Source organism: Zosterops lateralis, assembly GCF_965231275.1.
Source record: "Zosterops lateralis genome assembly, chromosome: 2".
Taxonomy (NCBI): Eukaryota; Metazoa; Chordata; class Aves; order Passeriformes; family Zosteropidae; genus Zosterops; species Zosterops lateralis.
The window spans coordinates 62,372,005-62,397,770 of record NC_139763.1 but is presented as its reverse complement, the minus strand read 5'-3'; the positions used below and the strand labels follow the sequence as shown (position 1 = coordinate 62,397,770).

The window sequence follows — 25,766 nt, the reverse complement described above, 5'->3', positions numbered from 1 at the left end:
TTTTATTATCATTATGCAGAAAGCTCTACATGGATGATGCATTAGCAGGGTCAAGTGAAGCAATCCGTTCATTTGAAAAGTTGATTTAAATCAACCCTGGTGCATGCATATGCACTGGGTGGATGCTTGCTGGCATTTTTACAAACTAGAGAACACATGACTAACATCAGTACATAACTTTAAATAATACTATGCACAGACCCAAAGATACAGACCTTCATTATAAATGAAAAAGCATAATTAACTTCACACAAACATGTCAAAGATGAGGTTAGGTTAAGATCCACTAGAAAGAAATAAGGATCTAAAATTTCTGACTATGCAATTAAATAATTTTATCAGTTCAGAAGACACTGAAAACAATCATCTTCAATCTATGAGTTACCATTGTTCTGTACATGATCCTCAAGCATCTCGTTTTTGAGAATCCCACAGAGTTCAGAAAGTGTCTCTAAGTGAATGACATGGATGATCATTGGCCTCAGGACATCATACAATGAAAGACACAACTTCTCCAAGAGTTCACTATGAAGGAAAAATAAAACAAAGCAAAATACTTTCAGGATCCCCCAAAAGCAAAAGAAAATTTTATCACAAACATAAATTATTTTGTGGCAAAGATATTTGAAAGGAGGGGAGAAAACAAATGTCACAGAAGACTTTAGACAAGACTATTTAAAACATAAACACACCATTTCCTACTAAGTAGGAAAAGTTTTCCTTTTAAAAGATGTGGCATACCAACTGCTTAAAAATGGCGCTACAGCTTTTAATTAATTTTAAAATAGAATTTTAAAAACCCAAATAAACCAAACAAAAAACCTACACACACCCATCAACAACTCAACCTGTCACAAAGGAAGATTCTGCAAACTGGTTTACTTGGCTTCTCTAAAAAAATGCTCCTGCTGAGCTCAGAATCATAACCCAAATTTTCCCTTGAGAAAAGGCTCATCTGATTCCAAGTACTCAAGAGTGTATTAGAACCAGGAGCACACAAAAGGGATGCAGGAGGAGAAGCTTGGTAATGTTTTCTGTAACAGCTACCAACATCTCAGAGCACACGTCCCAATCCAACTGAAGTTACGACATCAGTGCAGTGACACACCAGAAATCTCACTTCAATTTAGTTTTTTCTTCACGTTCAAAGTGATGCATATCTTGGTTAAGACACCAACAGCACTCACTCTAGACATTTTTGCCATTCTCAATGCCCCCTTCACTAATCACATATTAGGCACTAATAAATTCCATACACCTATTGCCAGTAGCTGAAAATTCAAGTGGTTTCCCAGTTAGAGGTGGAAATATAAACATCAAGAAGACTGAAGTAATCACAGTATGATAAAGATATTGAGTTTATTGCACCATTTGTTTTTTCTAATACACAAAGAGTATCTATCAATAAGACAAGGACACTTCAGTTCCTCAGGCAGGGAACAAAAATGCTCATGAAAGAATACTCAGAAGAAACATTTTGAATGTCCTCTCCTTTGCATCCTATAGCACTATAAACAACTTGATAAAACAGTAACTCTCCATGTTAAAAGTAGGAACAAAAGAGAAAGTTTCACCAGCCTTATTATTAAAAACAATACTCAATCTCTGATCTCCTCTAGTCTTGGGCAGAATTTTGGTAAACTCTTATCTCTACATAGACACCTGGCTGTAATGTCTTCAGAGCCCCTTAGCATACCAGAAAAGAAAATGAGGCTATGTATTATGCTAAGAGAAACCTAATAAAGTAGGTACTATTTGAAACATTTTTCTTAAAATATTTTATTTAGATGTAGGTAAAAAAAAAAATTAAAAAAAGGAATCAAGTTTTTAGGAAATAAGATAATTACATTCCATTTAAAAAAAAAAAAAAAAAACAACCAAAAAAAAAAACAAAAAACCCAGAAGTCTGTTCTCATTCTTGGTGTGAGTAGCACTAGTGACAAAATTTCTGGCTGAACAACATTTTACATTGATTTCAATTAGAGATGTTTACTGCAGGATTTTGACTGAGACAGCTAAACTGATTCTTAAGCAAATTCGTTTTGGTCACCTCAAATTCTAAGCATGCTCCGCACGAGGCCACAATTCCTCAGAAAACACTAGGTCTGCTGTGGAACTGTGGTTTATCTCTAGTGAGGCTTTATGCAGTTTCACTTTTCCTTTAGCTTTGAAGGATGGGGAGGATAGTGGGCAGTCTTTTTTTCAGGTTACACACTTATTCAACTCAATTTAAGACATTGCAACACTCAAAACCAGTGTCTCATATTAATAGCAATACACTTCAGTTAGGAACTTTGTAGCAAGGAAACATGATCTACCCAAATTTCAAAATCAATCTTTACTAAAACATACCAGAAAACTGGAGGAGGGGCATAATCTATTCAATTGCTTTACTATTACAGGTCTGTCATAAAAACAATACTTTTACAATTCAATTACTGTGAAAAGCAACAACCTGTTCCTCTTTTAGGTTTAGGCAGAGGAGATTGGGACACTGTTCTCATTAGGCATCCACTATCCTGCCTTCTGTTCAGCCCAAATACAGGCAACATGCAAATATTGCTTGACATTAAGGGCAGCTCATTAAATCCTTCTGGAAAAATAGCTGGAGTTCATCATCCAAATTTCAGACCGAAGCAAATGAAAGCACTTGTGCAACAGGCTGTACAAAAACAGCTGAGAGCTGTAAATTTCTATAGCTATTTTCAAAGAACCTGAGTATCTTTGATTTTCAGACTACCTACAGAGCATTTGCAAAGATTATTTATGGAGAATTGGAACCATCAGCTTTGCTTGAAGTAAAAAGAAAACACAAGAACAGCAAATTTTGATGCTTAAGGTGTTTAAGCTGGGTTTTTATCTTGGTAGCTGTTACCAAGCCACTTGAACACAGCCCTGTGTACCATATAATATTGTCTGCTACATCACAACATACTACATACAACATGCAGTAAAACAAAACCAGCATGTACCACCTACTCCAGTTTTGGTGTTGGTTTTGTGAAGAACTCATTGTAAAGCTGGTGTTCATCCTGGCATACATGGACCATAAAGGCACAACCACTTCGTACCTGTATTCACAGAAATACAAATACTTGATTATTAAATTCTTTTCCTTGCATCAGTATCATAAGAGATATTACAAGTATTATGACTATATATTCTATATTGTGTTTTGATTATTACAGCTATGATTAAACTGAAGCTTTGTCAAATTCAAAAGTAATGAGATGAATTCTAAGACTACAGGCTGAAAAGATTTTATTTATCAAGTAAAAGCTCACTGTACAACTTCTGTCCATTTTTTGTTTCTGAAATTTAAGTAACCACATTTTATGCTTCTTTTTTATCCTCCCCCCTCTGTGAGGTTTGTAACAGGGTGGAGTTTTTACAGAAACAAAACACGTATAGCTTGAAAATATTAGCAGAATGTTAATGATTCAAATTCACAGACAACAGTAACAATTCTGCATGTAAGTGACTGAATTAAGTAAGTTCATTTTACCTGGGGGAGAGGGGATTAAAATATAACAAAACCCACACAACACATGACTACTTTACCTACCAGAGCACAATGATCTCTGTTATTCTGACTGGTTAATTCTGTAACAGTGCTAGCGATACTTGGACCAAGCAAAAGCTCACGCTGGTCGAGGTAACATTGATGGATTTCATTGAGAACTTGCTGATACCTAGCCAAGAAATTAAAACAGTAACTGCATCCTTGAAGATCATTTTCTGGCACACATAAAATGCATTCCAACACCCTCTTTAGGTCTACGTAATTTCAATTTTTAAAACTTTCTTTTAAACAAATAACGTGTTTAACAGTGCTTAAACAAAAGTAAATATTTTCAAAATTTAAAAGTGTTGAAGATAAATTATGTAGACATACTCACTCTGGCATTTTTTCAGATCTTTGCTCTACTTGTTCAATAAGAGTCTACTCAAAAAAAAAAAAGAGAGAAAGAAGTATTATCAGTAAATTACTTTTTTGTAGTAATTGGGGAAGAGTTCATAGTATTTTTTCATGGATACAATATGCAATCTTTGGACATTCACACTTGCACAATATGCAATCCTTGCAATCACACTAATAAATTCAAGCCTAATTTTCATAACTTCCTTTTTAAAAGTTAGTTACCAGCTACTTACTCTGACTTTGGGAGCAGCTGCTCTGAATTTCACATAAAACAGCGTGAAGGCATTGTCAGAATTTGGCACAGCTGAAGGATCCTGAAAGAATAGATGAGTAATTGGTTAAAAAGCAAAATACTATATTTGGCTTCTAGTATATAATGGCTGAGATAATTAGGCTCTAAAACAGGGTATTGGTTCTTTATGCTTATGCTTTCAGTGGAACAGCTCTTTGCCACTGCCCACCAACAAAGGCGTGCTTGTTTCAGAACTCCAAGTCAGATGGAAGAACAAAACCCAACCCAAAGTTTCATCCAACAGCCTCTACAGGAAAAGGAACATTTTCAGTAATTATGACATTCTCCATTAGAGATAATTTTCTCTGAACTTGCCAGAGCAGTACTGGTTGTTGGTCCTTAATATACAGTACTATAATGGAACAAATTTCCCTTTTATCTGCCAGTCCCAAGGCAGAGAAGCAAAGTTTAGTTTCAGCTTGTATTCAAGCTCTAACCAGAAGTGCAAGTCTGGATGCAGCTCCCCCTACAGCTCCCCAGCCCAGCAGGGCAGACAGCTAGAACTCAGACAAATGCTAGCACTAACAAAGCAGAGCAGAGATCCAATTTCCACACCAAGCTTTCTTCCCCTTATCCCTACTGAAGCGAGAGAGAAGAGATGGTCTCCCTTAGAAACATCATGGGGACAGGAAATCCACTATCCCCATCTGCTATTTTCATCCCTGTGAGCAACCCCATCATTCTTCTACAAATATACATCAAAACTTCCACTCATACGTGTGCATCACCAAAGAACATCCAGATCTCAGTCCCTTTCCAGTACTGAAAGTCTTACTCTGTTACAATAGGAAAACTCAACACTTGATCACAACTAAAAAACACTGGTCCAGTACTGCACTTCTAGCAGAAGTAACCATTTGATTTTTCAAAGTATACAAAATATCCACAAAGACCCCACCTACATGGAAAGGAAAAGGTCCTCCTTCCTGACTTAAAACTCCTAAACAGCAATTCAAATCCAGAAATTAGGTTACATACTTCTTTCTGTAGACATGCTTATTATCAGACATACTCAATTTTGTTTAAATTCAGCTCAGTTAGGGCAATTCATTGGCACCAAACCAAGCTATGATACTTTTTTTTTTTTTAATAAAACATAGTTTTGTACCAAACACAACAAACCTTCAATGCCACTTAACTGAGATCTTCACTCCAGGAGTAGCCTTCCATAAGTTTCCATGAACACTGCCTAAAATTCCCTTCTTTTAGGTGTGCCAGTTCTCAATTCTAGCATCTTTCAGTTTCCCTGATTATCCCTCAGGATAACAAGTTTGCCTGTAATAGAACTGAGCACCGGATATCCAACAATTATTTGGAGAAAGAATCAAAGTGCATAGGAAGAGACATTCCCCTCTCCCTTCTGCTCTGCCAGAATATTGCACCATGGGACTATCAGCATTTTAATGAGACCAAAAAACCTCCCTGCTCACATTTATACCTAAATCTCACTGGAGTGAGGGGGAGTAAACACCTGGGACAGGATGTCTCTTCCCTGGAACACTCTGGCATCACTGTCAACATTTTAAAATGAAACAAAGGATACTGGCAAAACTAATAGGAACCTGGCACAGTTGTTATCTGCAACTACATAAACCACTGCAAAATAAATGAGCATTTACATGACCAAGAGCACCCAAGAATACTTTCTGAAACATAATACTGAAATGATCACAGCATGAACTCAGAGTTGTGCTTTACAATTACTATCCTGTAACATCCAGCCCCTGTATACTTTTTTCAAGTATTCCCTTCTCTCTCTCTCTGTCTCCAAAGCAATCCATCTCCAAAACAAAACACCTGTTTCTTTTCTGGACCGTCCCCATTTGGCAACAGACCAACAGCCAGTTCAGAGCCCCAGTGCACACTCTGGCTCAGGAAAGCAAACTGTCTGGCCATCTGGTGTCTCTAACACAGTTCTTCATCCATCCCTGGCCTTCACCTACTTCCAATTCACCAATGTCACCTTCAATTTCCATCATTTTTTAAATATTATTGCTTTCAAATCTTTTGGATCACTAGGTCTCTGTCATGCCTGGCTGAGTATTGGACAACCTATACAAACAACGTAGCAATGACTTATTTTCACAAAAAAACTGCTGACACATCCCACATTCAAAAAAATAAAAAGAGAACTGTTTGATGACATTTCAGTATGGCTCCACTTCCCACTTACTGATTCACCTTACCCTTTTCATTAACTGGGTTGTGAGGTTCTGTAGTGTATTCACAGTGTATGTCTTGATAAGGTGCATAGCTTTAGAAAGGCATTGTTTAAATTTAGTCAAATATACAGGATAGTCTTTAAAATTTGGCTGAAAGAAAGAAAAAATCCATTTCAAACAAAAATAGTAAGAGTCAAAAATTTATCAAAACTTAAAATACTCACATAACTAGCTAGCTTGTACAAACTAAAAGCAGCATTTTACAAAAATTAAGCAGAATAATAAGTATTTTCAATAAAAAATTCCTAAGTTTATAAAGCACCATCCTTAACTTCTTTCTGTATTTGGCAGAGAAAACTTTTTATAGGAAAAAAATTTTAAAAGCATGAACACATAGTTGTGACAATTTAACTAAAATGAATACAGAATGACTTACATGTGATGAAATATATGCAATACAATCATCAAGCTTAGCCAGCATTGGAATGAATCCTTCACTGTTCACGGACAGCGTAGGGGAATTCAATTTCTTTGGAAAACAAGACAAAGCACCATTGTAAGGAACCTAAGTACATTACTGTTGGTGAATAAGTTCAAAAGACCAGTATACTTTCATTTTCTAAGACTATTAACAATGAAATAATACTTACAGTGTTGATGTTTTCCAGCTCATTAAAGTAAGAAAGTTTCTGCTGGATGTTTTCAGCCAGGTCAACAAGTTCTGACTATCAAAGAAACAATAAATAAAAGAAAATCATCAACCTAGCATGTAGCTTAAATACATACATTATATATATATACATGTATATATACATATAAAACCTTCCTTTCAGCTCTCAGCACACATCATTGTTAAATAGCTCCAAGTAACTTGCAACTAATTAAGTAGAATGAAAGATGCAGAATACAGCAGTGCTCTCTTGCTCTCTTAACAGAGACTGACACATTATTTTCAGGAGTGTTTTTAAAATAATATATACCACAAGTTTGTCAGTATCCTACAGACAATGCTGCATATAAACAGCAGTGCTGCCATCAGTATTATGGAGAATTGTAGAAATCCTCAGGATCAGAGTCTTAAAAAGTTCCCTTATCTAGTCTGACTATCACTGTTGCAGCAGTTCACCAGGAAAAAGAAAGTATCTGGGAAATAAATTCCCAACTTTAAGGATCTTGCAGTAAGCAGCTTGAAATACTTCTGGAAGTGATATGAATTATTAATTCCAATACAGTTTGCACTTGTCAGGCATCAGTTACAAAAGCTGCCCTCAGCTAGCTTTTCATTAAAGCATATACTGACACATACTGAACATTTTACTGAAGAGCCAGACACCACAGTTGCAGGTGAAACACACCCAAAAAATCAAGTCCAAAGCAAATGGACACATTGTTACCACAGCTCTCATGTTTTCCCAGCCCAAGAAAAAGAAACTTTCATTTAACATGTCTTAGCAGTTCCCAGGAATCCTTCCCTCAAAGATTACCTGCTCTTTCAAAAGCTGTTCACAGGCCTCATGCAGCGTTCCTGTCTTTGTGGATACAAAAAGATACTGTTTTTGCAGTGACTCCAGGTGCTGAAGGGCACTATTCACATCATTCAAGATAGCATCACACTGCTCCTGAAAGCCAGACAAGTAATCCCTCATCTGTCTAGAAAAAAGAGAACCAACAGATAACAGAAGTAAAATTTCCCTTTCTGTATTTGCAAATCCAGCTGCCTGAAGGGACACTGCCACCACTTCTCTCTCTCTAGGAATAAGACATCACTTGCATCAAGCAAGGGTGGACAGTAAGCAGATGTCTCATCACCTCAGAAACAACAGAGCTGAAGGGTCTGGAATAGCCACTCCATTTCCCTGACATTCCTTATAGCAAGCCTACCTAGGAAGCAGCAGCTTGCACCACAGCTGGTCTGGAGCATGTGGATACTGTCTAAATGGGCACCACAAACACAGTGACTTCTGCAAGCAGCCAAATTCTACCTGCCTTGCTCCTAAAAATGATGTTAATTTGTGTCTCTTCTATAAAATTTTCAGCTTCCATTTAGAAACTACTTTTTCTCTCCTGAAGTAGCTGAAATTATCTAGAGGATTCAAAACTTACTGTGAGGATTGAAAGAGGCTTAGATGAAACAGATCTGGTGTCTAATGTCACCAAATCTGCCTAAGGCTCAATGCAGACAAAAACTCTAAATGACAACTAAACGTTAATGTCAAGCATTCAGCTTATCTAAGCATATTAAAAATTAATTACTCATCAATGTCAGCTAAAACTTCTGAGTTCTACTTTACTACTTACAAAGCTGCAAGTAAAACAATTCCCTGTATCCATGTGCAACAGGCAAAGCACTTATTTATTTTCCTCCTGCACCTTTGGCCTCCTGCACACAGCAGCACACTGGCCATCCTACAAACCACTGGGCATCATGGCACACTTGAGCACCTGTGTGCACCACTATGAACAGGTCAGCTGCAAAGAGCAAGCCTGCTACTCCTTTTAGCTTCTTAATGATCAGATCACAGGATCAGTATATGCCTCACCCTCTGCTTTTAAGAAAAGTCATGTCCGCGAACGTCAGAGCACAAGAGAAAGAAACAGCCCAAAGAAAAGCAGAGGGAAAATGGGAGAGGGAATACAGCAGCACCTCTTTGTAGCCAAGGGCAAGTTTGTGAAGTTTCAAGACAGAAGCCAGTTTCCATAAAAGCCAGCAGACCTATCTAAGCCATTCAGCTGTACTTTAGACTCCCAAGGAGTAACTGTCAAAGTCAGTGGGAAGAGGTTCTTCTGAGCCTGATGGGAAAGTCAGTGACACAAAAACAGATGAAAATTGTGAGACTCAAAACTGGAGTTGAGCAAAGTGTTAAGGAATGCAGATACAGAATGACAACCACAGCCACTGGTGAGCCAAATGGTGAGAACAGAAATGATGACCAGCCACATCTGCTTACACAGTCTCACCCTCAGAGGATGCCATTTCAATTACAGCAGCAATCGAAAAATCATAGGAAACCTCTTAGATTGCCTTTGTCTCCAGCCCTGTCTATAAGCTAAAACTAATTTCCATCTGTCTAAATATACTGGGCATTCTGGAAGGAAATCTGTGTCGCCTTTAACTGCTCTGCCCTGTGGGCAATGGCCTTTGGAAGTGAGGCACACAGCCTTGGAAAGCTTCAGCTGCTCCAACACATTCCCCAGTCCCCACCAGCTAAATGTGAACACATGCTAACATTAATGGACAAGATGAAGTCCTTCAAGGGTGGAACTGATTATACTGAAAAGAACTGAGGAAAAGCACATACCTATACTTGGCACCTTCATCTTGATCCATCTGTGTTTGCACCTGAGCAAACCAGGAGAAGAACTAGAAGAGATTTATTTGATGGTGTGAACAATATAGATATCACATGCAATCAATTTTAAAAAAAATCAAATCTACCATCTATGAAATGAAATGAAGAGCTTTTGTTAAAAACAGAGCTGTTTCAGAATTCAGTTATTAATCTAGGAAATAAATTCCTCACTGTGGGTCCCTTCCAACTGAAAAACTACTCCATTATATTCTTTCACTGAATTGAAACAGGAAAGACTGAATTTCATCTGGCTTTATTTGCACAAGAACAAGGGTATCACATTAGATAGTGGGGATTCTTCTACTTCAAGAGCAACACCACTTTGCTGAAGGGGTGCCTTACTCACACATTAGGTTCCACTCCAAATGCAAAAAGTACCTGTCACTTCAGAGCTAAGACTTCAGGGATGTTCTCCCCCCAGGTTCTCCCTTATGCATCTTGAAAACAGCCCGAAAGATTCAGCAAACCCACCAAAAGCTAGGCAAGACACACAGAAACTAACAGCATTCTCTGAAGATTATTGCATCTTGGAGGTCATTCACTTACCTGCTGTGCTGTTTCAATCCTTTCATCCTCCATCCCTAGTGTTGCAAATCCCTTCAAAAGGACATCCTCTGTGGAGTCTGGCACTGCAGCTGCCAGCAGGACGGGCAGCGACTGGGACGTCAGGCTGCACAAGTCCTCAATGGGCAGCTGCTCACAAAACACCACAAACCTTGGTCAGACAACAACTCACTCAGAACTCAATATGTGCAGCTCAACTACAAAGCAATCCAAAGCAGCGAGATGAGAAAATTACAGGCATCTACTTTTGAAGAAGAAAATGCAACAGACATTTAATTTATCAATATGATAATCACAAAACTATTAAGTTTAGAAATAACCTCTGAGATCACAGAGTCCAACCATTACACCAACAACTACAACATCCAGACATTTAGAAACACCATACAGGAACTGTCAGGATTTTTTGCCAGACATTCAAGGAAAATTCAAGGCTGCTGCCATAATTTATTCAGAAGACAAAGAATAGCTCTGCCAAACAGGCATTATTTTTTAGCCACAATTACTTTGTTTAAATGAGAAAAACAAGGAAAAAATTAAGTTGAGATAAATTGTATTTAAGTATGACCAGAGACTATTAGCCTATATGGAAGAAATTAAAAAGAAAAATGCTGTTACATACACTTAACTGATATAATATCCTCTTTAATTACATGATGATGAATTGTATGTTTTCAAAGAACATCAGTAGGGTAAAACCAGAAAACATTGCTTAACTACAAGCTGGTATCTCTCTAGAAAACAACTTGTTCAGTAAAATATTCCCTGCCTGGTAATATTAGTCTGGCAAAAAAAGAACCATCAGGATTTCAACTATTTGAGAAAAAACAGATTGCCATACATTGTCCAACTTCCACACAACTCCCTGCCCTGCACCCCAAAACAGGGCTGACCCCAGCAGGGCAGCCAGGGTTTCTCTCCTGTCTAATACAGAGGGAAAGGAGAATCCATCAGAGTCTGCTGTTTCAGGACAGCTGAGACACCACTTTCCCAATTCCCTGAAGAACTCAATGTCTTGGCTTTACTGTTTTCCTCACTGGCAAATAGAGTACCTGCCTTGTTGCAAAACTGGTTTAGATCCTTAAGAACATCCTCTGATAGCAGGACATCCTTCTACAATCACTTTGGATGTCTGCCAATGTTTACTTTTTGCACACTGCTTACACAGAAAGAAAGAAACCAGGAAGGATTAAATGAAACAGGTGCATTAGAGGAAGGAATTGCTTTACACTCTCCCTTTTGCAGTTCTGAACTTGCAGACACTTGCTGAGAGCAAGCTTTGTTGATTTTATGGCACTGTATCTCGCACTACAATCCTGTTTAAATACAAACCCTCTCCTGAAAAGGAATGTAAATGCTCTGTTCCACCTCCCTCTGCAGACAAGGGAGTGTTCACAAATAATCACCTTATCAGACTTTGGAATTCTATACAGTGAGAGACCATATCCTCTACGGTGCTGACAAATCACTAAGCTTTTCACCACTATTCCTGGCTTTCCCCAGCTCGTTCGAGGAAACAGTTCGTACCAGGAAACAACGCCGGCGCCAGCAGCTATGCATTGGCAAGGATCAACTTAAGAGGACCAAGAGAACGAACTCCATGACTAAAGCTCCCAGCTTCAAGAGGACAAATGCTGACGGGCTGAGGGAAGCAGCGAGGGCAGGCAGAGGAAGCCCGTGGATTCTCAGGGGAAGCTCCCAGGGCTGCCTACACACCCCTGCCAGGCATGGGGCTCCTCGGGCAGCCTCCGGCACAGCGAGCCCTGCCGAGGAAGGCTGGCCGAGGCTGGGGACGGCAAAAGGCTGCGGAGCCCCCAAAGCCCTGCAGTCCGGCAGCCCTGCAGGCCCGGCCGCTCCGGGCCGTCACCCCCGTCCCTGGCGACGTGGCACCGCGGCCGTTCCCGCCCTCGCTCCCGCCCTCCGCCCCCCCGGGCCGGGCCGGGCGGCGCCGCCTCACCTCGGCGGGCACCGGCAGGTTCTCAGCCGCCGCCTTCAGCTCCAGCACCGAGTCGGTCTGGCGGTCGCTGAGCGGCGCGGTGGGCTGCGGGCGGCGGTCCCAGAGGCTGAGGCGGTCCCGCACGTCCCTGGCCGCGGGCGGCGGCTCGGCGGGCGGCGGCTCCAGCATGCTGCCGGCGGCGGGACGGGCGGCCGGGCCGGCAGGGGCCGGGAGCGGCGCCGGGAGCGCGGCGGAACGCCGGGAGCGGGGCGGCGCTTCCGGGGGAGGCTCGGGGCGCGCCGCGCCGCGTCGCGTGGCAGTGGCGTCACGGGCACGGGGCAGAGAGTGCGGCATGAGGGGCGGCCGGGCCGCGGGCGCCCCCTGGCGTGCGGGAGGAGCGCGGGCGGCGGTGTCGCCCGCTCAGCCAGACCGTGGCGCCGAGTGCCGGGGCCGACTGGTGTTTCCTTAAACACCTCCCGGGACGCCGCAGCAGCCCTGGGCAGCCCATTTCGTTGTCTATGACCCTCTCGGAGAAGAAATGCCCTCTGATGTCCGGTCTAACTCTCCCCTGGTGCAGCTTGAGGCTGTGTCGTCTCATGCTGTTGCTGGTTTCCAGGGAGAAGAGGCTGAGCCCACCCGGCCACAGCCTCCTTACAGGCAGTGCTAGAAGTGATAAGGTCCCCTCCCAGCCCCTCCACCAGATCCACTGCCCTTTCCTGGACACACTCCAGCATCTCAATATCCCTCCTGAGCTGTGGGGCCCAGAACTGCACAGAGCACTGGAAACGCAGCTTCACCAGGGCCGAGCACAGAGGCACAGGCCCTGCCCTGATCCTGCTGGCCCCACCACTGCTGATACAGGCCAGGGGTCATAGTCTCAGCCGAGATCCTGAACTGCTGTTTCACTGTTTTGTTGCCTTTGGGGCTTAGCAGTCAAGTCCAGTCCATTTTGTCCAGCCCTGTGCAGCTTCCCCACAGATTAACTGGTATAGTGCAGCTACTGTCACTCCAAACTGGCAGATTCCTCACCCCCCTCAGAGTTAGCCCATGACATTTGTCCTACCACACATGATATCAAAAAAATCCACTCTGCTTACAAGTGTGATAAACTTACTCTGTTGCTACACAAAACTAAGCTGACTGATCTGTTTCAGACCAAGCAGTTTCTGTAATAGAGGGGGAAAAGATCTTGCATTTAAGATACACCAAATCAGGAGGAAAAAAAAAAACTGTGGTCAGTGCATGTTATTCAGCCACAAGTCACAGGAACCCAAACTTTTAACTACAAGCAACTTCAGTATGCTTTGGCTAAATAACCAATAACATGGAACAGTTCAATGCCAGCAACAGCTTTCCTTTGTTAAGCACCTTGAAATATTAGAAGCTTCAAAACTGAAAACAGTTCTAAGTCATCACACTTTACATTTTAATGCTTTTAATAGGCTTGAAACTGTAAAACATATACTTTGCTTACATAGCATACAAAAATATTTACAATTTTTTTATTAAAGCACAGAAACAGTTGTAAGGGAAAACACTGTTCATCAGCATACCCCTATATATAGAAAATGTTTTACCTTAGGAAAGAAAGTGCCTTGTGCATTTAAAAAAATCTATTTGTGAATTCAAAATTAGTAATTTTAAGTGAGTATAGCAATTCTGATATCACAATGAAACTTCTTCAAGTGGAATGCATGATTCTACAAAAAATGTGTAAAAAATTAACACAAGGCCACAAAACTCCAAAGCTATGGATCCTGCTTTGCTGCCCTCTGTAAACACAGAAGATCCATCCTACAACTTGCATCTCACATATTCCTTTTTCCTGGAATTCAACAACAGCACTTAAACTTGATATAATTGTTGAGTTAATGACCCTGAAGTTTTGATATACCTTTAAACCAAAAGGTAATGTTTATAGAAGCTGTGGTTGATTTATACATCAAGTGTTTCCTTGCATGTAACAGCAACTTGAGCCTCTTTGGTATATGAAAGTGTTCACTAGTTCTGGGCTTGGTTGTCTTTTTAAAGAAGGAAAGCAGTCTTTATAGTAGATTTACTTTTGGTGGGGCTGGTTCTTGTCACACAGGCATCCACAAGACAAAGCCTGACTGCTCAGTGTAAAACAGGCAGTAACCAATAATTCTTCCCAAGGATGGAAGAGGCATAGAAAGTTTCTCTGCAAGATCAGCAGATGGGCATGAACTTGTTTGAACTTCATCCCTACTTGCAATTTCCATATGAATATGTTGAAGAATCACTTATGCTGAAATCAAGAATTATACACTGGAAGAAAAAAAAAAAAAAAAAAAAAAAAAAAAAAAAAAAAAAAACCACCTTTCTTCGCTCTAAGCAAAACTGTCAAATGTGGCAACCACACTTGCTAATGAAGCTGTATTATTCCCAGAAAATTATGCAGACATCTCAGAACTTAGAATACAGGAAAGCTTCAAAACCAGAAGCAGATTTTATACTGCAGCAGTTATTTTGCCAACCTGAAAGCCAGCAAAGATGTCTTGTGACACTTCCAGTTAAGTGGAAGTTTTAAGCTATTACCATCAAATTGTATATATTTCTGAAAGCAGGAAAGGCTCAGCTCCTTAGTTCTGCTTATCTCCCCTTACAGAAATACTTTTTTCCTTTACAGAAACATTTTTCTTTTCCTTCTTTTATAGAAATCTATGGAGATACAAAAGAAAAAAAACCTATTCTTTAACTCCTATAAAACACTATGCTTTGAGACTCAGATGCACAAAGTTGCATTGCAGATCTGACATTCAAGAACATTGAAACAGTTGACAGAAGGTATTCCACCGTGTTTGGTTCAGTCTGAAAAAGAGTGCACATCTCCACTGAATCATGTGCACAAACCATGGTTACAGAAGCCAGTTTGCCTTAAAATCACTTCCAGGTTCTTCTCACTCAGTCTTGCAGGGACCTCTTCCTTTGGCCAGCAGCTCAGACAATAAAGAGCAAACACTCAAGACAAGTTGCACATTGCTCTTAACTCAGAGTACATTAACAGAATTCTGTACACAGCTCAGCATGTCAGGCATCCAATTTCTTCAGCTGTTCGTATGTCAGAAAGAACTGGCACAGCTGATTAAGGAAAACTGCTTCCTGTTCATGCAGTGAAAACTGGTCACTTCACAACTGAAGGTCAGCTGCATCTGTGTGCAGCTGTGTTCCACTCCTTGTTCCTTCCTAAGCCATGCTGCAGGTTGGTCACTTTTTTACACAATACTAGGCAGAACAATGAAACTTGCTTTAAGGGTGGTGATACAAATTACTTTCCCATCCCTCTTCCTCAGGATTTTAAATCCAGGACTGAGGAGGCAGGACAATACTGCAAAAGCCCTTAAAAGTCTTTACTCACTTAGATTCGATGGGCTAAAGAAGGTTTGTTTATTGTACAAACCATTTCTACCAACCCACTCCCCAGGGCTCTGATCAGCTGTCTCTTGAAACAAAGCCAAAATTGTGAGAGCAAGATGCACAAAAAGATTGCATTAGTAACTGCCAACAGTTGCCCCAGTTCTAGAAATAGCTCCTAATTCACCTGGGGAACTTTGATTAAAACTAGGCTCATAACAAAGGAAATGGACAGATCTGAAATTGGAAGAACAGAACATTATTTTGTAAGATCATATTTTAGTATGTGTAAATCACAAATTCAATCTGACTGGAAGCTGTTGACTAAAAAACCTGTCAACTGCAGAGTTTTCCATTCATAAAAAAAGGGAATATCTGTGCTGATATGACACTTCCCACACAAAGTAATTCTGTAAAAAACAACATTTGCTGTTGTATGGCTAACTTAGTAGTTTTGCACACCTGTGGAAAGGATACAATGATATTCCAAGGACCAAGTCTTAACCAATTTGGCCAAAAGCCTTTATACAGAGCAAAAAAGCCTTCATTCTTCCATGTCTAGAAAAACAAAACAAAAACATAAGAACACACTTATGTAATTATTTTTAGTGAGAAATCCAGAGAGCGTCTCAGCTAATAAGACTGTACCAGACAAGGGGATGGCTTACTCCTGTAACCTTAATTTAAATTTATTGTCTGACAGGACAGAGAAATAAATACATTTCATTAGATGTAAACCTGCAGTTCACATATGGCAACCCCTTGAAATTTGCTGCATATAAACCTGTAGGTAACATTTGGTAGTCCCTTGAAATATTTCTTTGCTTTATGGACCTCAAAAAGCCTCACTGGACAATGTGATTTGGACTGTTCAGTCAACAGTTGGACAGCAACAGCTTACTCTCCATTCTTCTCCATGTAAAAGGCCATCATGGTCCCTCCTCATACCAAGTTAGACTTAAGAAACCAAATCAAAGTAATCAAAATCAGAGGCTGGCCTTGCCTCTGGCTCTATTAGGCTTTCCATTTTGCAGTAAACAAAATAGAAAACCATCTGTTCCAGAAGATCTTGTTCTTCAGGGATTGACCTATGAAACAATCATTTCCTGTCAGCCTGATAGTATAAAGCTGAGCAAGAGAGTGCTGCTGAGAGCCTTCCTCTACTCATCCAAGCACCCAAAGGAAGTTGGAAGGTTCTGCAGCAGACAGACTTTCTTCCTGCTTTCTGTCAAGACAGTAGATACTTTTCACACTTGAGTGCATTACTGACAGTCCTTTTAAGCATTATGGCAAAAGGCATATCTAAGTTATTAGGGAACACAGAACATCATTTCTTGGTGGCAGCAGTTTCTATTTATGATGATGCATTAACTACTTACCTGTAACAAGCAATCCAAAGTGCCCTTGTAGGCTGAATGTCCCCCATGGTTTTGGCTTTTCTGATTCATCATGCGTGTTCTTACAACATCAACTGGGTTGGATGCAAGGGCTCCAGCTAACCCACAAAGAAAACTGGAACTAGTAAAAGAAGGGTTTAATGAAATCTGCTCTACCATACAAGATGTACAAGAATTTCCCCTTCCCAGAAAACACACAATAATAATGACTGTTTAATGTTTTCAGTTAAAAATTAAATCAGCTAATGGATGTGAAAAGTTACTTTTCATTTACTATAAAAGTGTAGTTTTGAAGACTTGCTATACGGCCCTTACATACAGTAAGCTTGAAAAGATGTTTGTGCCCCAAGGAGTAATATTTGACTGCAAATTTCTTCTAACCTCAATTTGCACAGCTGAATGATTCAGACTACCCACAAAAAAATTTCCATATTTCAAAAGAAAGCTAAATCTAAATGCTAAATAAAATTAGCTTCCATGCTACCGTTTTAAATGCTATTACATTAAAAGTTACACACACATCTGAAGTACATTTACATCTAGACAGATGATAAAGAATTCAAAAGACTCATCTCCCCTATAGCAAGAATGAACCAATCATGAGCTATACAACCAGTAACACAAACTTACAGGAAGTGAGTATATACTGTATCTCCCATATATCCAGACATAATTATGTGCTTCTTGGTAAGGTCATACACTGGCAGCTCCACTCCAACAACAATAGCAGCTCTCTGTGCTGTCAATGATACTCCCTGGCAAAAGAAAGGATATAGTTGAAGTTTAAAGTCAACCTTTGTTCACTGTCAGGAAAGCCAAGCTCTTAGAATACAAAGCAAAACACCACAAATGTCTTAAGAACACTGCAAATTCAAATAAGGCTAATTAGTACAAGTCTTAGATGTATGTGCTCCAAAAACACAAATTTGAAATAACAGCTAAATCACTTCTCCACATAGAATGGCAACTTCAGGTCCTTTAAGTTATTTTCTATCCCTGCTTAACATCTCAATTCTTGCGTCAACAGTCAGCTAAAACCTCAAAACCAGTATTCCTTTCCTTCTAGCTGAAAAACTGACAAAGTAAGTAAGAACAGAAAACTGGAGATCAAGAAACTTAGTGAGAAAAGCACACTAATAGAAAAACATTCCTGTTTTCCAGCTGTTTCAAAACAATTGTCCATTTTGGCTCTTCAGTTATACAGTCATTGGCTATAATTGGCCCAAAAGACAACCTGTAAGACTGAACAGAGGAATTCCTGAGCCTAGAGGGGATGGTCAGTAGGTCCATTGCTTCCAGATATTCTTTAGCATGGGTTTTTAAACAGATAGAGCATACAGATTGAAAGGTGTCATGCAAAAGGTTGTTGAACTATTCCCAGAGCCAGTCATCCTAATCTATCCTGAATTTGTCTTCTCTCTCCTAAGTGCCAGCTAATCCTCACACACAAGGCTGGCTGTAACCCTTCACCAAAGAGACATCAGCAGTGAAGCAGTCATGACAAGTGACAGACATTACATCCTCCATATTTCAGCTGAGAACACTGTAGGAATACATGACATTCAGATGAGCAAGGAAGTATAGTTGAAGTGTAAGATACAGTTAAAAAAAAACTTGCCTTCCATAATCCTTTAGCACCTTCCGTTCGGTAGATTTGTATGAAGTTGCCCATCATTCCTCCTTGAATCATCCTACCTTGAGCTTGCATTCTGATCTGAGAGTCATTTGAAGACAGTTAAAAGATAAATACAACCAATAAAATAATAAAACTAGATTAAACTATTAAGTTACAATTACAAGCAGTAAAGTCAATTTCTCTTTGAGTATAAAAGCAAGAGTTGACATTATCACAACTATAGTGCAATCTTTTCCCTTAACTATCCAAATGCAGCTGCTAATTTTGAACAAGTATGTGGCAGAATTCTTAGCTGCATTAAGTCACTTCTATTTCTGTATGGGTACACTGCCCCATTTAGATAAGACTGGCAGATGGATTCTGCAGGATGTCCTTTACAGTGTTCTCACAGGAACATGTTGAAATGAAAGGTTAAAAAGATTCATGTTTCAGCCACTGAGAACCATGGTCTTCAACCCTGTAGATTTATAAGAACATCCTTAAGAACCTGCCAAGGTAATTTCCCAGTACAAGTTGTCAACAAGTGACTTGGTAAGTGGACATAATTTTAGGAAATAACTAATTGAAGCCACACTTGAAATACAAGCTTATGTTTGAAATGCTACTACATAACCACACTAGCACTACAAAGGATTAAGCTTTTTAGTAGTTTCAGAAGAACATAGAGAGTTTTCTTGACTTCCTTTTCATTAGGGGCAGCTGTGTAAGTCACAAGCTCCAGTTTTACAAGATAAATACCATCAACTTTTTCAAGTAATTGACTATGATTGAGCTAACAAATTCTTAAAGATGTGGTTGTTTCACTAATTCACTTTGAATGACTGATGCTGGCTGGAACACCATTTCCATGGAACACAGGTTTGCAAAGCCCCTTTACAGTATTAAGGAATCATACAGTGCAAGTAGCATTCACTGGAACTCTTGCCTCTGAATTGATCTTCACCTATTTTTGAGCTCTAGAAACATCCAAGTGTAACAGTGTTGCCAAGAAGCACGGATGAAATAGTAGCAAAGTTATTCTCCCCCAACGCTCAGAAAAATGTGGTTCTAACTACCTCCCCAGCCTTCACCTTCCTCATGCATACTTCCAAATGATTAGTATGGACCAGAAGGAGGTTCCAAGAATTCAGGATGTTACTGATTTTTCAGAAGTTCAGAGATGAGAATAAATAGGGTCACAAAAGAAATCCTATATTCATCAAGAGACTGTTTTTACTTCAGGAGAGAACAAAAACTAAAAAAGAAAAGCTCTACATAATTACCTTTAAGACATCTGTAGGGTTGGCAATAGATGACGAGATTACTCCCGAAAGAACACCACACAGAACATTCATCATGAGGGTTTCATCTATTTCATAGATAAAGAGTTTAGCTGCAGATTTACAAAGCTTAAGATTCATTAGGACAGGATGATGCCTACCCTCACTTAACCAGAGAGAGCCAGTTACAGAACCCATAAAACCTGCTGGGACGAGTTACCCTTGCTGACTAACTTTGTCGTAACTGGTATGAGGAATGTCTTCTTGGTAGACTTGTTCAAATGTTACAGTAAGATACCAAATGGAAACAATCAGCTTCAAGCAAATCAGTCCTCAATTAAATAGAAAACCACTCACCTTCTGGACGCTCAACAAACATTCTTTTTAAGCTCTGGTAAGTGCCTATTTTTATAGTTCCATATGAAGCTTGCCGTAGCATTGCAGGTGCAATCCTGTAAAAACAAGCAGCAATAATGCTTATGCTCAAGATCTCAAACTCATCAGAAAATTCTTCCTAGTGCAGAGATATCTAGCAGACAAAGGTTTATTCATTTAAATCAACAATTTAAACTCACTATAAACAAAACAAGCTTTGAAGCTTTTTAGTGTTTGGGTTGGTTTCTTTTAAATAAAACCTGCAAGAACATGAATGAACTGTGAAGGGATTATTATTAGACCATGCTTCAACTTGTAATGTATAAAATATCTGACAGTCAGGTCTAAAATGTAGCTCCCCTACCATCCTGCATGTTCTGAAGAAAAGCGTGCTCATATATAGACAAAGATAAATTCAGTTTTGATTCTGAGAGATGGAGCAACCATAGCAGCACTGTAGAGAATAACTTCATGCTTAGCTATTTTGTTCCATGTAGGTTTTGTTGTTTGAAGTTGGTTTTTTTAAACATGAAATGCTTTGGCAGTGTGCAACACTGAAGGCATCAAAGCTGTGTCTTCCAAGTTCCAGATTAAGGCTAGCCAAATACCTTGTAATCCTGAAACCCAAAAATTCACATACAATGGGCTTATACTTTTATCAATAGACTGTTCATAAGCCATTGCTGCATCTCAGTTAATCTTACCCAGAGTATAAGGCTTTCAATCCTTCTTCTCTACATATTCTGACTAGTGCATGCATCATTCCACGGTAGCGTATCTCTTTATATTTGGCATCATTAACTTGACCTTGAACCTGGAGACGTGTTTTGGTCAGATCAATGGGGAAAGTACCTTAAAGGAAAATCAGTGAGAAAATTAATGCAGTACTTAACCAAAGAAAACAGAGAGCATCATACAAGAAACAGCAACATTTATTATATATAATAATATATAAAAGTACTCCCATGGGAAAGAACCCTTTCTTACCAAGACCTTCTTTTAAAGAAGTGATTCACATTCCATCACCTTGTTTCTTCTAAAGGCCTATCAGAGGCCCTGCCTATCTCCTGTGTTTACATTCCACATTCACTATATTTTCAGGCAACACAGCATTGCCTGGTTGTAAGCAGCCACATTGAACAGGACTCTGCAGTCCCAATCAAGCACTGAGTTTGCACGTGTATTCTACCAACACTTTTGAAGAGGAGGTCACTGAAGGCAATAAATTCTGTAAGCCACATTATAGAGATTCTGGCCTAGTACCTGAAAAAAACAATAGCAGCAGTACCTATCTCTGTTACTGCTTTCCTGTAGCCTACTGCTATGTTATGTTCACATCATATTGTCCATGCTCCCCTTATGAAAGGATTCAGAAACCATATGCATCCAGGAAAAGGATCACTTCAACATTCCATACTCACCTAAGCACTAACAGGAGTCAGAATTAAACACATCTGTTCAAATGAAGCTTACCAGACAAGTAAAGCTTTCAGGAATTGTCGTCTTCCTTAAAAGCTTTTGGAATTATTGGCCATATTCAGTCAAGTCAAATAATGACAGGTTTCGAACTTAAGTTTGCACAAATTTCCCAAGTAGAAACCCTTCCCACCCACCCCTGGAATCAAAGTCAGATTGGACAAGACTTTGAGCAACCTGGTCTAATTGAAGATGTCCCTGCTCACAGCAGGGGGGCTGGACCAGATGACTTTCCAACCCAAACTACTCTATGCAAACAAAATAGTTTTAAGTGTAATTTTATACTGCGTCTACTTTAGTAGACAGACCTTGCATGCAAGCCCACCACATGCCCAACCACGTCCTGCTACAATGAAAATCCAGATTTTCTTTACTTTCATGCACATGCATTTCAGATACAACTTTAAAAAGATGTTGATATTTTAGGTTTGCCTTTAGAGAATACCTCAAACATCAGATGCATTATTTCACTACAGCAATTGTTCTGTGTTGCTCACTATTGAATTTAAGTGTTCAAACCTAAGCAGCCACTGACATTCAAGAAAAGATAATTTAAACTGCTACATAGATACTTAGTAAAGCTAAAAAAAAAATTTACAAGTTAAGAGCATAACTTGTCTACTGCAGCAAAGCAGAATCTACTTGTGACCACTGTCTAGGAACAGATCAAACAAACACTAAATAAAACACAGATGCAAAATATGTATAAAAGACTCACCAGGAATGAGAGTTGACAGACACAAGTGTTCTGACATTGCAACAGAGATCAGAGCAACTCTTCAGTCATCATTAGGCAAAAAACTCTTTGCTGCCAACCACCACATACTACTGTGTCACTGGCAGCATGGAACCAAACTTGTTTTACATACAGACTATCCAAGTAAAGAAAATCATGTCAACAGTTAAAGCAAACACTTACCACATTCTGCAGTGATTGATGCTAAACCTCCATAGATAAAGGGTTTCCAGTTCAGTGCTGGCATTATAGGTTCCTCTTTCTGTGAAAGAGGAAGATTTAACACTACTGTAAGTACATGTCATAAATATACACGCTAACACTTAGTTAAAACTTTGTGCCTGGTCCATTTAAAATGGGCCTTTCAAATATGAGTAAAGAGTTAAAAAAATCACAAGAGTGGAAAAAACATTTAATACCTTTGACAATCAGAAGAAAGACAGGAATATCATAGAAAGGCATCTGGGTTCAAATCAGTGTATTGTATTTGGGCCACCACTCTCCTCACCATGAAAGGTTAAAGCAGTTTTTCTCCCAGGCACAATGTTAAGGAGCACTGCAGTGAATAGCCTCCAAGGACTTTTACCAAGCTGAACTAGTTTGACTACATCCTGGAGTCATTACAGAACTTCCTTTTTTCCAGCTACTAACAGTATTTAGCATGAACTAAGTCAGTACACTTGGACAGAAAATAAGGGCGCATCCACCATTTTCCTTCCATGCAGACCTATTTCTGCTTCCAGTGTTCACAATATTCATTCTTGTGAATGTTAAATGAAAACTGTGTCAATTAAGTGAATTTGACAAAGTGACCACACTTCATAATTAACCATAGTATACGCTATGCAAGATGTTAAAGTAATCCAATTATACTACAAAAGAGATGAGAACTTCAAAACCAAACCAATTCGGCCAATATACGATTGCCCTTCCCAAAACCAAGATATCAACATCTTATTTTTCCCCTTCCTTCCTAAGAATATAAATAGTTTTCATTTCTCATTTTCTATAATACCCCCCCCCCCCAAAAAAAAAAAAAATTGCATTCTACAGTTATTTTTGCCAATTAATTTTATAGGAAATTTGTACTTGGAAATACTTCCCTTGGCACTAATTCCCTGTTATTCTTCCCTGCTTAATCACCTGTAGTGCCCAACTGGAAAATATCACAAAAACACCAGTTCCTTAGCCCTGCCTTTTGTACAGCTGAACCTTCTTTAGTCACTTCCTCTAGAAATGCCAATAACCCAGCAACTAAATGAATTTTCAGAATTGCAGACACTCAGCAGGCCTGAACAGTTTCTGCAGCTCTACCTTTATCATCTTTACTTCATGATGAGTTACCTGGATCTGCTGACACATGAGAAAAAGAAGGAAGCTAAAATCACACAATTTCACATACTCAACACCTATATGCACAGAAATCCATCTTACTCTTTAGACTGCTGCAAAGAACACCATTAATGGAGAAAAAAAAAAAAAAGGAAAGGGCAACTAAGGGTACCTCACTACACTGCCAAAAAGAGTGCAGTACAGAAGTCTGGCTGGACACACAGGCTTAGACCATGCCAGCTTTTCAATAGGAAGGAGGCAGAGACACATGGATATGACACTGTATCAGATGGAGGCCAATTTCAGCTCCAAGTTCCTTGTAGTCCTGTTCTGCTGTGATTAATGGCAGATCATTTAATTAACAAAGACAAAGACAAGCTCTGTTTGTCCACTACCCACTACACACCTGATCTTTACTCCTGAGAAACTCATCAAAACTGATAGTTAAGCCCCTCCACACCATATTAAAACAAGCTTTCATCTAGCACAAATACCATAACACTACTAAAACAGATCCTTTTTTTGTTTGTTTTATATTTCACTCTGCCTATGCAATGAAGGCCACACACTTTTTCTATCTAATTCTGAGCACGGCAAAATAAAGTTTTCAATTTGCACACAGATTTACAAATACTAGTTGAAGCTTCAATATATAATAGGATACCCTAATGCAAAAGTTTTATAGCACACTCTTCCTTTGAGAGATCCCAAGGTGAAGGTCAAAGTCTGTACATCTGAAAGGCTTTCAAGTCTCATTCCTGGCAATATGCTAAACTAATCATATGAATCTTTCAACTTCTAACCTCCAGCCCCTCTCTTCTAGATTTCCACAGGAAAAAGTGGAGGGAAAAGTACGAAAAAGAAGAAAAAATAGAGCAAAGAGGGAAAGTTCTTCTCAGGAAAAAAAAAAGTGTAAAAGACACACCAGCCAGTAATTTCGCCCCATGACCTCAGGTGTCTCATTTCCCGATTATATTCCAAATTCTTGGTTTGCTTCTTAGTCAGAACTTCTTCCCTATATCAATAAAAATAGTTAGTGTCTCCTCAGAAGAATTCTGTATCAGCTGAGTGGCAAAAAGTAGTTAAAAAGAGAATCCAGCCATCATTATAGAAAAATGTTAAGCTCTCCACTTTTATTACAAAGATACTGTCTTTACAAAATCTATGTTGCGTACCCTGAACATGAACGATGACAGACGGGGTACTCGACCCTAAAGGACGTTGGGCTGAATTAATACAGATTCCTCCACACATTATCTGCAGAGGTCAGAAGAGACTCTTCTTTGTTTTAACCACAGGGTGACTGGACTAAACCCAAAAACCTGGGTTCCATAAAAGAACGAGTCAGTTAAATACCTCATATTATCCCAGCGGGGAACAGGCTTGAAAAGTCGCCCATGGAATTAGCTGGAAACATCGCCAGCGTATTAAGCACACAGTGTACCCGACCTTATAGTAGCTTTAACTATTTTAAACAGATTCGGGTCTAGAGAAGCAACAACGACTGTATAAACTACACACGAAAAATGATCTCCCATCCTGCAAGACCTGAGGGGAGCAGCAGCCGCCACCACCACCACCTTGCACTCACCGCCGAGCGCTGCCCGAGCCGCGCGTCCTGCCCCTCCGCTCCCGCCGCCCCAAATCCCAGCGCCGCTCCCCGCGGCCGCGGCGGCTTTTAGGGAAGGCGGGGCTCCTCCCCGGGGCGGGCTGGCCCGAGGGCAGAGCCAGGAGCGGGCTCTGGAAGGGGTGGGTGCAAAGCCGCGGTTGGTTTGAAGGGCCCGCCGAGCCGGCTGTAATTATCCGGGGAAAAGATTAACCACGCTGACCTTGCGGGCAGGTTTCCCCTCGCCGCTGGCCTGGCAAGGCAGGCTGGCATTTTCCATTAGCATTCCTGCCCCAGGAGAATGGGGCGGCTGTGTCGGGTGTTTCAGCGCTCCCCAGGTCACTCGCCCCG

General features: G+C 40.0%; 2 protein-coding genes across 2 annotated transcripts in view; both read right to left on the bottom strand.

The window, feature by feature from the left end:
- The window catches only part of COG3 (component of oligomeric golgi complex 3), a gene marked incomplete at its 5' end in the record, with an annotated part of 30,343 nt that extends 17,928 nt beyond the window's left edge, over positions 1–12,415 (bottom strand). Inside the window, 12 exons of the mRNA XM_083884980.1 lie at positions 386–525; positions 2,980–3,071; positions 3,566–3,692; positions 3,900–3,943; positions 4,156–4,236; positions 6,401–6,526; positions 6,813–6,905; positions 7,027–7,101; positions 7,861–8,026; positions 9,676–9,737; positions 10,273–10,419; positions 12,248–12,415. Of these exons, the coding sequence (XP_083741106.1) occupies positions 386–525; positions 2,980–3,071; positions 3,566–3,692; positions 3,900–3,943; positions 4,156–4,236; positions 6,401–6,526; positions 6,813–6,905; positions 7,027–7,101; positions 7,861–8,026; positions 9,676–9,737; positions 10,273–10,419; positions 12,248–12,415 (1,321 nt within the window). The remainder of the gene's footprint in view (positions 1–385; positions 526–2,979; positions 3,072–3,565; positions 3,693–3,899; positions 3,944–4,155; positions 4,237–6,400; positions 6,527–6,812; positions 6,906–7,026; positions 7,102–7,860; positions 8,027–9,675; positions 9,738–10,272; positions 10,420–12,247) is intronic.
- Positions 12,416–13,646: 1,231 nt separating this feature from the next.
- On the bottom strand, positions 13,647–25,492 carry SLC25A30 (solute carrier family 25 member 30). Its single transcript, XM_083854607.1, has 11 exons — positions 25,401–25,492; positions 24,735–24,824; positions 22,661–22,739; positions 20,970–21,117; positions 20,248–20,342; positions 19,894–19,979; positions 18,610–18,709; positions 17,626–17,746; positions 16,978–17,116; positions 16,076–16,156; positions 13,647–15,316 (listed from the first exon to the last, which is right to left on the bottom strand). Exons 2-11 carry the CDS (start codon positions 24,753–24,755, stop codon positions 15,275–15,277), a joined length of 912 nt encoding a protein of 303 aa, XP_083710733.1. The 5' UTR covers positions 24,756–24,824; positions 25,401–25,492; the 3' UTR covers positions 13,647–15,274.
- Between the last annotated feature and the right edge of the window lie 274 nt (positions 25,493–25,766).